Below are 12,254 nucleotides of genomic sequence, written 5' to 3' on the forward strand. Positions count from 1 at the left end.
GATGCATTTACACTCATTAAAGAACTCGCGCATTCTTTGCCATTGAAAACAAAAATAAAGCTTAACGGCGGACGAAAGTTTAACGACTGGCCGCCCAAGCTTGTCCAAAGAAAGTATAAGAGCAGAAAGAACACCAAACAGAGACAGGAGTGCGTCGTCTATTCTTGCACGCGTTCGTTCTCTCGAGTTAGGCGATCGCTATGGAATGCATGTCTTGCCTGAAGAGGAAGCTGGTATGCTCGATCGCTGGGGAACAGAATCTACAACCGTGCTTCTACAGGGACCAGAATCTATAAAACACAACGGACCGTCCAAGTTTCGCGGAGACATCAACGCAGCCACTCACTGCCGAACCGATACATCTCTCCCCATAGTACGGATGTCTCAAGACGGTGATGACTAATTAACAGAGATGCTCCGCGTCGCCAGTGGATGACAAAAGCACTGACAGCGGAAGCGACAACGGCCGCGCGCCGTCCGACAGATATTGAACAAGCCATTCAGTCATCGGCATGTAGTCAGTGTTCGATGATTCCCTAAGAAAGATGTATACGGCGCCAGGTTAAAATAAACGGAAGAAATAAGTGGAGAAAGAAAGAGCGCTGTTTCTGTCTCTTATTTCTTCCGTTTCTGTCTCTTATTTCAACCTTGCGCCACACACGCTTCCTAACCTATGCATAGCCCCAACATAGTGCTGCTGCTGAATTCTAAGATTCCGTTCCGAAAACCCGAGATGTCGCATGCACGTTTACGGAGAAGCAACAGAGAAAGATCGATGTCGAAAAGTGGCGCATAGATCCGAATAACTCGTTCACCAAAGAGAGAGAAGCTGCTAAAAGGGAGTAGCAGTCCTTACATGCTTCGAAAGTCCTATACTGGGGGGTCTGTTTTGGAGCTACCACTGCGCAACTACTTCGCTATAACCGAGCTTGGTACTTCTATACTGTTCGTAATAACCGACGCACGTTCCGGCAAGCTGCGCCAGCTCCGCCGATGCCGGCGTCTGACTGCGCTGCTGGCTCTTGTTTGGGCGTCGGATACCGACCGCACCACACACCGATTCCGCTCGAGAACCGTCGTCAAATTCTGATCAACCGCTTCGCTGTAAAGCGACATCAGCGATCGCCTGCACTACTAGGATGCGCGCTACGCAGCCATTTGGGCGAGGATCGCGCACTATGGGGCACGCGCATGCACTCACCGTCGTTCCTCTGCCGGAGTTCTCGAGAAATGAGGAGGCACGCTTCCGCCGTTAGTGCAACAGTCAGACTACACCCGCAGATGCCGACAAAGTGTATCAAGCTCGAGTAGACTCCGCAAGCGAGCGTCACGCCATGTTCCGGGCCGTCGGGAAGTGGTGACTCGGGATACAACGGAAGCAGCCTGACTCGCACACTTGGCAGAAGTTGTGTGAGTCACTCGAACTCGGCACATGCTGTACACCGCCGAAGGTAGGAGCCAGTTCGCGCCTTGATTCACTCGCTAACTCATGCTTTCGCTCACTCGCGCGTAGCCGCGCCACTTTGTCCGTCGGAGGCGAAGAGGGGGTTTCCCGCTGTTCCAACTAGCTGCGCTACAAGCCTAAAACAGTCATGACATACCAACTCGCCCAAACTGCCACGCTTTTGACCGTCAGACACAGATTGAACCACTAATCAAAAAAAAAAAATCTCTACAGCCTGCTGGGTTCACAGTATGTAACATTTTCTGAGCGCCGAGCGTGAGAGAGAGAGAGAGAGGTAATGTCAAGTGAAAACAGGAGATGTTAGCCCCTAATAGGATTGCCGTGCGTAATGTGTGTAATTAAGGAGGAATGTCTGTTATTAAAGACGAAATGGGCACAAAGCGTGTGCGGATTGCGCGCGCGCGCGCGCGCACGCACACACACACACACACACACACACGCGCGCACGCAAATAATTTAAAAAAATACGCGACACAATTTAGGTGGCAGGTACGATCAGTGCCCTTAACGATAAGAGTCCCGGGACTCGCGAGAACGAGAGTCGAACATCCCGATTTTGTGTGGTAGCGGTTCCAAAGTTAACGGAAGCAATTGGCATTGGACAAAATTGAGCAGAATTTCGGCTCTGCGGCCCACACTACGTTTTGGGTCTGCGTAAGGTGCCTTCAGTATACGGTAAGCAAAGCATTCGTGCCACTTAAATCTTTCTACAAAATAAAAGGAACAAAACCTTATTTCGAATAACTAGCGGTACGAGGGCGTAGCGAATTCCCCGCGTCGTCCCGCGAGCAGCGGCGGATCCGCGAATCACCCGCAGCCGTGACGGCGTGAATGAACCAGGCGCGTGGCCTGTTGCGCGCATTCCTTGGAAGTTTGCCTTGGCGGAGGATCACCAGCCTCGCCGCTTTTGAAAGCAGCCGTTTTCGCCTGGCCGGCACGACCTCCTTCCTTTTCTTTCGCGTACGCTCTTTCTCGCCGACGGCTTTTCCTTCGTGCATCGCGCGAGGCCTCGCGCCTGCTCGACCGCTGCCCGCTCGCGCCTTTCTACGGTCGTCGGCTGACGTCGGTGGCGAAACGGAAACTACCCAGAACGTAAGGAGGGGGGAGAGTGAAAGTTGGAGGAGGGGGTGTCCCGACGATTCGCTCGCTGCTTGCCCGGCGGTTGGTGGCAGGCGAGAAACCCCCACCGCGCCGATGAATCGTCGAAACCGGCGCGTGGGGTGCACCCTTGTTACTAAAACTTCCGGGATGCGTTTAAAACAAAGCACGCACACGCTTCGGTTTCGAGGAAACGGGGCTTCGTCACGTCGGAGGTCCGCAAACGGCAGGAAAGCGAGTCAGTCGACGGGCACGAAAATGACTCCTACATTCGTTTTAAACGTTTCTCGACTCGACATTCCGCTTCGAATCGCTAGTTCTAGGCTGAAGAGCAGTGCCGTCGTCCCACGACTGTATTGCGAGGTACGTTTATTGTGATAGAAGAGCTGAGAGGAAACGCTAACAGCAGGCTAGAACACAGTAGCTCAGGGCGACGTCTCAGCTTTTATCTGGTAATAAATCTCCCGCTGAGCAGAGAAGACTCCTCTCTCATACGCATTCTGTTCTCGTGCAAGAATTTGAGGATGGCCTTTAGATCATCACGCCGACGACAAGGGTCCGGCCAAGGTCCCAGTAGCACAAATGACGCGACAGAATTAGTCTCTACACTCATCAATGACCATCTTTGTTGATTCCGTGACTTCGTGCCTCTTCAGGCACTGAAGCGCAGGCAAAGCTTTACGAAGCATCTGCTCATCACAGGAAATGGTAACGGCTACTGAAGCGCATGCTGCGGCCATAGACGCCAATGGGCGGAGGCGTGGCGCGGTCCCACATAACGTGGAGTCGCGGGAGAATTCTTCGAGTCGATGTCGATTTGTTTATCAAGACTGGGTGCGGGTGCAGCTAAACCATAACTCGCGAATGCAACTAAACCGGACTCAATAATTGCACGTATTCCGGTGGTCTCGGCACTTATATAGGAGGCCCCCAGACTAGTAAGTTAATATACTCATACAGTCCATACGGGCTCAAATTTGCCTATACTGCTTCGACCCGTGACACTCCGGAGACACAGTAACGGATTGCCCTTTACCGTCCGATGCCATTACACGAGCAGGCCAGCGGAAAATAAACTACAATATGGGAACAAGGAAACGATGGAACGAAATATTGACGTGGCTCAGAAGACGAGCAATCCATACTTAGCTCTCCACTTGCCAACAACGTGGAGCTGGGTGCCACCTTTCCTACGTCTTTCTTTCTTTTTCTCTTTTCCTCGCTCGTCGAGTAAACGTGCCTCCGCGTATCTACACCTATCAGTGGACGAGGGACGGAGAGGAGAGAAGGGGGAAACCACAGGAAGCGACCCGGCGATAAGACCGGTGCACGGAGTAATCGGGCGAATGCCGAGTTTTATCGCGACAAACGCACAAGACCTAACTTGCAGCAGCAGCAGTAGCAGCAGGCGGGGGGGGGGGGGGGGGGGGGTACAAGAACGAGCGCTTCCAGACGGCGTCAACCGGGCGTCGAGTGTGCCGAAAGCGGGCAGTTGTTGACACCACGCTCTCCCGCGACGAACGAAGACGCTTGACAGTCGGCGGACGTCGTCCTGGGCGCCTGCCTGGAAAGAACGATTCGATCGCCCGGATATCATGCCGCGCTTTGCCGCGTCTTTTGCTAGCGTCCTCATAGTGTGTCGAGTAGTGTCGAGCGCCTCTGCGTCGATATGGTATGGGGAACCAGCGCTGGAGTTTTTCACGGCGCCTGCAGCGCTGCCCTGGCGGTCAGAACGTGCACAATGCAGCCTCCCCCGCGGACGAAAATTGCGTTGCGTGCCCTGAAAGTCGAAGGAAAACAAAAGGGCGCCGACGATACTGTTGCGTATACAAGTGCCACAACTAAGTCGGGATGAGGGAGGATGTATCCTTCTGCGTCTTTCCATCTAAACCATACGAACAAGAACGGAGGCGGCGTTGGATCCAAGCAGTCAGGCGAGCGGAGTAAGCTCCCGTCTTGTCGCCCTGTCAAGCGGTGTCGGGCTGGTTTCTAAATCAAATTTCGCGTGTATCCTTGGTTTATTCGATAGTGAAGACGGTCAGCCATGGCAGACAGTACCAAACAGCAGAATCTGCAGTCGATATTTCGTCGGAAACAAAATGAGCAATAGCATGCACCATCCGGCATATGTACCATTTTTCCTTCGCAATGCCACCGCCAAGCCCCTTCCAACGCCACCGCACCAAGTGAACGATACTAAAGGTAAAAATTATCCATTCATTGCCAAGAATTATGTGGGAGGGAAGCTGCCGTGTAATACGAGTTGTATGCGCATAATGCCGGCGCACGCGCGACTAAGCCACCTATGTGTTTATAAAGATGCTCATGCGGATGAGGAATCGGCGCTGAGATGCATCCGGCAAATTTATGTAATTAGTGCTAAATGTAGCCAGGATTGTTACGGATGAAGCAGCGGAGCACTCAAAACTTTGCTTTCGCGAGTCAGCTGATGCGATAAAGCTTTCTTCTCCATTGACTGCTGTGGCGAAGTAACATCAGAATTTTTTATGTCTAGCCAGAGAAATATGGAATATCTTCAGGCCAACTAATACTTACGAAACCATAGCGCAGCACGACCGGAGCCATAACTGCTAGATTTGCGAGGCAGGCAGCCACGCAAGCATGGCATCGATACACGACGCAACCGTTAAAGAAACACACGTGCTCGCCGCGACGCACTGTGAAAAACATATAAAGCTTAAAAAGCTTCTTTCGTCATTTCTTCACTTGATGGCGCTAGCTTCTTTACAAAAACTGTCCACTTGAAGCGGCGCGAAAACGGAAACATACGAACTATAATACGGCTGCGTATGTGTGTGTGTCGTCTGGTTGTGTGGCTGGAATATGCCACGTTTCGTCCCCAGGGCGGCGTGCAACGCACTCTTTTCGACGCGCCGCCTATCCAGCGCTGGTTCCCCATACCCATTGCAGTGTGCGCGCCGTGGTGACTCGAGCGGCTATGGCGTCGTACTGCTGAGCACGAGGTGGCCCGTTCCCGCAATTCGTTGGCGGGGGGGGGGGGGGGGGGGATGCAAGAACCATAGTGCAATTAGGTTCAGGTACACTCAGAGCATTAGCGCACCGAGTATTTCTGTCTGGGGTGGTTTGAAGACTTTCTCAATATGCGCACTCTAAAAATTTTCACACCCTTAAGGGTGTCTTCTCCTCCCATGGGTAACACTCCTACTGTTAGTGCTTTAAATAATTGTTGTACTGCACGACAGCGAGCTCCATAACAAGACTTGCGATGAGAAAAAGCGTGGTTGAAAACCGTGCAATAATTCTCACAGCCTTGGGCGCACAGAAGTACGCATCCTACAGGAGAATTTGATAGCGGCAGCTTTGAAAGTTTATTTAATGCACTTTTCGTGCCGCCTGTAACAGGTATCATCGTTTTTTACTGGCCAGAAAAATGTCGACGGACAAGATGCCATCACTGGTCCCCAGCAACGATACAATCTTACCCCAACCAAACAGTCTTTATACACCTATAAAACGTGAAAAAAAAAAGATGTTTATATATCTGGTGATCTCTGCTGGGATCCAGATGGAGCGGTGGCTAAGTTTTCCACGCAGTAAACGCCTCCCTTTGGCGCTGATGCGTGTCTTTAGAGCGAGTCGCATTTTGCATACCCCTCATTACGCACCCGACGAGTGCTTGGACGCCTCGGGCGAGGACTGCGACGACCTCGACGACAGCAGGAAAGTTACGCGACGCTTCGTGCGAGAGCGAAGGACGACGTCAAAGAACCGGGCGAAGTGGCGCGACACCGAACGCCGAACACTCACTAAACAGGCTGGGGTGAGAATAGATGATAATGAAAGCACGCCGGTGGTACCCGGACCGTATATACGGGGGAAGAAAAAGAAACAGACAGAGAAGGAAAAGCAAAGAACAAAAAGGCTGCACGCTGGCTATTGCTTAATGGCCAGAAAAAGGTGCAATCTAGATGAATATAACTTTAGTTGGGTTACGTTAGTAATCCACGCACCGTAATTTCCAGCGGTAAAATGAAGTTTATGGGGGATTTCGGGTAGCCAGGAAAAAAAAAAAAAAGACGTTAAACTAACAACTACCAGTCCCAACTGTTGTTAGTCCAGCGTCTTTATTGCCTGTCTCGTGTCTTCCTTGTGTATATATTACCACGGGAAATCAAGGTGCGTTACTAGGTCAATCAACTGACCCAGCTTTGAGCTTTGAATAGCAAATAATGCTTCTCCAATAGCAGAGCGGCTGCCGGTTTTACCTCGAGGCAGGAGGCTCGCTATGCCACAAAAGACGCAAGAAAGACCGGCGACACCGCTGTCGCGCCATGCAGGTCGCCGTGACGTCGTGGGCTTGCACAACGCCTAGTACTGCCAAGTTATTTTCTTTGTCGTTAAAGAAGAACTACATCGCATTTTAAAGAAACAAAAGGCATCAATCATAGCGGGTGCCTATACTTCTCTTTTTTCCGAGCAAAGGAAAAAAAGAAAGCTGTGTATGCACTGACAAATATTTCGAAATATGTGACGGCCCAATAACTGGCGCGGAGGTTTCTGCGCGAAATTCAGCAAGACCGTGTTAGGCGTTCATTTGGACCGTTATAGATCAGTATTTTCCCAACGAAGATATGGTTTTCAAAGAATAATTTAGCTGCGCAAAGTTACTTAGTGTAGTTCTTTATTGTCCCTTTGCACGCGATACCTGTGACGTGCCATATGCGGGACTTACTGTGCCCCTACCGAGGTATTCTTTTCGAGCGCTCGCGGACACCTCTTAGACACGAATTTAGTGTATAATGCGCAAACAATGCTATAACAACTAACAACTGCTTTGACAGTTGTTAGCAGCGCTTGTCCCGTCTGTCTCGCCTTCATTTATCCCGTCTATTGCGCTTCACTGTAGTAAAAAAAAAAAAAGTTATAGGATTTGCGAAACGAAAGCATGCGCCTTGAGTACGACTTCGGCTTGTGTACGCGTTTACGTGAAGGGATTAACGCCGGGTTTGGAGGCCGGAAGTATTTGCCGTACTACACGAGGATTTCCGCACTTTCTCTTTCCATACTCTCCGTTACAGATTGCCGCTATGAAGAGAAGCACATGTTTCATTTCACGTAAAGAAATTTTGTTCACTGTTTGCAAAGAAACAAAAAGAAGCAAGGAGGAGGAGGAGGAGGAAAAGAAGAAAGAAAAAGAAATGGAGAGAAAAGTCAGAGATACGAGCAAAAGAAAGCGACACGGCAGAACACACACAAGGCAAGGACTACTTGGGCAATTTTTCGTGCGCCCGGCTGTGTTAGCGCCCGTTACCGCTACACCGCGAACGAAAACTTCGGTCGGGTCATTTTCGCAACGGGCTTAGCGGCGTGGACTGCGAGCGCCATACCATTTATAGCGACCATTCACCGCAGGCAGCGAGTAGGTATACGTGGCTCACGATATCGGGCAACAACAACGAGAGGCAGCAGAGCAACGGACGCCGACGCAAAGCGCGCTGTTTTGCATGGCGCGCAGGTCGGCCTTCTCAAGGGCGAGTGCGGCAACCTCGGCTCGTATCGCGCGCACGTCGGTCGGCCCTCTGTGACACACGACTTTTTTTCGCCTCGCTCTCCCTCGCTCGCTTTTTTGTTTCCTGCCGTTCTAAAGCAGGCGAGCCGACTGGAATTTTAATCGGCTCCGCTGCAATGCGCACCCCCGCCCTTCTTCGCACCAGTCGTCACGGCGAAGAACCCTCCTGCGAACCCCCCCCCCCCCCCCCCTCCCTCCGTTGATTCCTCTTCGCTCTCCGCCGCCCATGCTGCTGTTTCTGAGGGGACTCGCGAAGCGAACAAAGGGTTTAGCTGCGCGCTCCCTCGTACACGGTCGAACACAATGGCGTACTACTACTACTACTACTACTCTCGCCACGGCGTCCGCGCATGACGTCACGGAAAAGGCGGCTCGCCATTGGCGGCGCCCGCGATCAATGAAGCAAGCGGCCCGTGGAACTACGGCGACCCATTCACGGCTGTGTGCTAGCGTACGGGATAGGAAGGAAGAATGGACACGCGGACTGGCGCCCTCCTATGCGATGTGGGCAGAAAACAAGAAGACAGCGGCTTGTGGCAACCACACGGAACGCATTTTCGACATGCCGTCTTCGCCTGGAGTCGGAGAGTACGCTAGGCGATAACGGCGTTTGTTGTAAATGGAACGTGTAACACGGTGTACATACTACAACCAGTAATAACGTGGTACACACGGTTTCGGCCGGGATTACAGCGCGTTATCGCGTAGGCTCGTAAAATGGACAAGCCCCACACTTGACAACCGAGCCGAAACCGCGTTTGGTGTGGTTTGTCGCTTGAAGAAAGAAGGAAAAGGATACAGTGCTAACCCTGCGACTGGATAGCGCAGTTAGTTATGCCGAAAGCTGGGCCCGGTTACCGTATTACGAAACATGGTTACATCGCTAAGGAAGACGAAGAACCATCCTGTGCATTCCGCGTTCGTCTTCCTTGGCGCTGTAACCATGTTCGATAATTTAATTTATATTCCTCAAACCCTTGCTTCGCCCGAGTCATGGTCGACTCACAGCATGTGTTGCGCCAATTCACTGAGGAACAACCAACCAACCAATCGCAATGGCCAGATAGCACAGAAACTGGTTGCTTCTGCGCAAAACCGTTTCGCTTCCCTTTCGCTCAACTCTCTTCACAATGCTGACTTACCGTGTCAAGCCATTTAGCCGTAAAGTAACATTACAACGTTGTCCCGTTGTGGACTAATGCAGCTTTAAGTGAACTGCCTGCAGACGACGCAGGATAGGTGTCTGGGAAGTACACCGCATCCAGGAGCGCCCCGTGTGCTCAAATCCAGAGCCTTTAGACGTATTTGACAAACATTCGAGCGGTCAGGCTTCTCTGTAGGGTGGCTGTAGCCCGCCAGAACGCGCGCCCACCCTTCAACAGCAAACACCAACGCGCTTCCCTTGCACGACGTGAATGTACGACGATGGGTGTCCAGGTTACAGCTCGCGAACAGCCGTAATCAGAGCACGTAGGACCCTTTCCCCTTAAAGAATGTAGAGACAAGTTGTGGGCGACTCTTCAGGCGTTTGTTCATCTGGCTGGCCCACCGCAGCAGAGATGCGGTCTCGTGTCAGCGCACTCGTTTCTATGTTTTCTCTTATTTCCCTCCGCGTGTCCTCGTTTGCAACGGGTCTCGTAAAACTCGAAACAACGATAAAAAATAAGGAAAACCAGGCGTCGCGCTTTCTTTTCCTTCTCGGGCAGGCGCAGCAGCAGCCTCCGCTGCACCGAAATGTGAAGGGCACGCTTTCAGTCAACCGCTACTCACGAATACTGGAGTAAAACACGACATCTAGCAAGAGCATGAATGAGGCGCTTGATGCTCCTGCGATTGCGAGACGTAGTCACACCACCATCGTAAGGTTATTGTCGTATGTGTGGTAGGTAGGTGGTCGACGTTGGCCGACCAGCGGATCGCGGCGCCGGTCTCCCCTTTTAGTGAATGAAAAGCCCATGGCCGGCAAGCTTGCCCCACCGTGAAGAGAACCGCCGGGCAAGGCATACGTTGAGCGAGGAGGGCCGATTGAGGACACGGGCCGCCGCTCCTTCGCGGCGCCGGCTGCGCCCAGCCGCGTGGTGTGCCTACGCAAGGAAAGGGGGGTTCCAGCCGGCCCGAAAAGGCCTACGCTTCTCCTCGTGCGGCCGACACGAGAAAGAACGTCGTCCAGCGGCCGCCGCCGCAGCAGCAGCACGCAGTAATGGCGGCGCGCACTGCCGACGGCCGAACGACGGCAACCGGGGGAAGACGACTCCGCGACTCTCTCGTCGCAACAGAGCACGCCGACTGCGGTGGTCGCAGAGACCACGTCACTAGGTACGCTAACCATCTGCCGCTGGTTATGGCCCGCACAGTGCGACAAGCTGCCGAGCAGCGCCGAAGCAGTCGCGTTCCGTGTTTCGCCTACTCTCTCGTACACGGGACGCCAGGCAGCTGCCGCAGGCTGCTGGGCGGGCGCGGTTCTTGCGCGACAACCATAAGCGCGGCGTGCCGCGCACAAGGTCTACTGGGTTTGGCAAGTTGCAGGACGATCCGAATATTAGGGACTGGCAACTTTCCACAGTACGAAGACAAGAAAAAAAAAAGGGGGTGTTCTGGTACAATGCTACCGGAAAAAGAAAGAATGGACAGCCGGTCCAGGCGGAACACCCACGCCTTTTGCCTCTCGGCAACGAACACTACGAGAAAGCTGGAATAATACTCGCAAGTCCAAGCTGCAAATAAAAGTCGCCACGATAAACAGTTACGCAATAAAAAAAGAAAGACCAGCAAGATGACTGACCCTGCACGTCGGCATCCTCTTCCTTGAGAGTGCGGTAAGCCGGCAGCGTGAAGCAGCGTAGCATGGTGACGAGCACGACGGCGAGACCGGTGGACCTCCGATGCCACACAACATAGACCGGAAAACGCGCACGCCGGCGTGAATGAAGCACCGAAGTCCCACGCTCACGTGTACACGAGGTCGCTCATCCGACCACGGTGGTAGTAACAAACGAAGCGGATGAATGAACCACGAAGAACTCCGCCAAAATGACCACCGGTGGTGGAAGGCGGCGAGAGTTTAGTCCTAGTAGTTTAGGCTGACTCCACCGGTGCGCCGGCGACCCGACGATCCGCGGCTGCGGAGCGCCTCGCAGACGGAGCTCGCTCCCGACAAGAAGGAGCCATGACAGCAGCGGCGAGGGACGACGGGCAGCGGACGCCGCTTTTCTTGGTAGTACGCCGGCACGGCTGCTGCACGGCCCTGCTGTGGTTGCCTTCTTGCAGCGCCGCTGCGGTGTCGGCCGGAGGTCATCCGGCACGATCCAGCACCTCTTGCCACGACGTCTTCTGCCGGACAGACTCCTCCGAAAGAAGGCTTCCCCGTCAAGGTATAACTGGCACGTCTGCAGCAAGCCTGCGCCACACAGGCGAAGGCAAGCCGGCCTGGTTCAACCTGGATCGCGCACTACTCGGTCGGGAGAGATCCCGGAGAAGAAAAGCCAACTCCAGCACTCACAGAAACACACACAAGCTCCCGCTGTAGCGAATCTCTCGTCCTACGTCACGGAGAAGAGCGCGCGCACACACATCATCAAACACACGCCGAAGTCGAGCGCGGTTTACGGCGGTGGCAGCAGGCGACCCGACGTTACTACTATCCGTCGTCGTCGTCGCCACTACTACACCAAAACGTGCGTTCACGCAACGCAGAAAAAGATACTAGAAAGGAGGAAGGAAACGCACACGAGGAGGAAAAGAAAAATCCAAGGAAAACGCAAACAGGCTCGACAAAGCGCCTTCTCTCCCTCTCGGGCAACGAGAAGCGCTTCTCTCTGCCTCGTCCTCCTCCGTAGAGAGCAGCAGCCGGCTGCGTAGGCACCGAAAAACCAACTGCGCCGCAGCTAGAAGCAGCAGCAACAGCGGGGAGCAGCAAGCAAACTCGCGGGATGGAGGGCAGAGGGGGAGAGGATGGAAAGGAAAGAGCAGCGCGACGAACAACCCCGAACCAGTCAGCCAGGCAGCCAGCGGGCCGGCTCTCTCCGCGAGCGACGGAGCCAACAGCAAATAAACAGACGCACGCAGCTCCCTCCGCTTTCTGTTGCTACTTTTATTTCCGCACGGTTCCTTTCACCCTCCCTCGTACTATCTGAGCAGGCA

The 12,254-nt window shown here is 53.3% G+C and overlaps 1 protein-coding gene across 2 annotated transcripts in view; it reads right to left on the reverse strand.

Moving 5' to 3' along the window:
• Shc (SHC-adaptor protein) overlaps positions 1-12,254 on the reverse strand; it is a 150,266-nt gene that overhangs the window by 27,291 nt on the left and 110,721 nt on the right. The window contains exon 1 of one of the 2 annotated variants that reach the window (XM_050189059.3): positions 10,897-11,955. The exons of the other annotated variant lie outside the window; for it this stretch is intronic. Within the exon in view, the coding sequence (XP_050045016.2) occupies positions 10,897-10,960 (64 nt within the window). The 5' untranslated portion in view covers positions 10,961-11,955. Of the gene's footprint in view, positions 1-10,896; positions 11,956-12,254 lie in introns of those variants that run through there. 2 annotated transcript variants of the gene reach the window in all.

The sequence above is a fragment of the Dermacentor andersoni genome, chromosome 2 (assembly GCF_023375885.2).
Source record: "Dermacentor andersoni chromosome 2, qqDerAnde1_hic_scaffold, whole genome shotgun sequence".
Lineage (NCBI taxonomy): Eukaryota > Metazoa > Arthropoda > Arachnida > Ixodida > Ixodidae > Dermacentor > Dermacentor andersoni.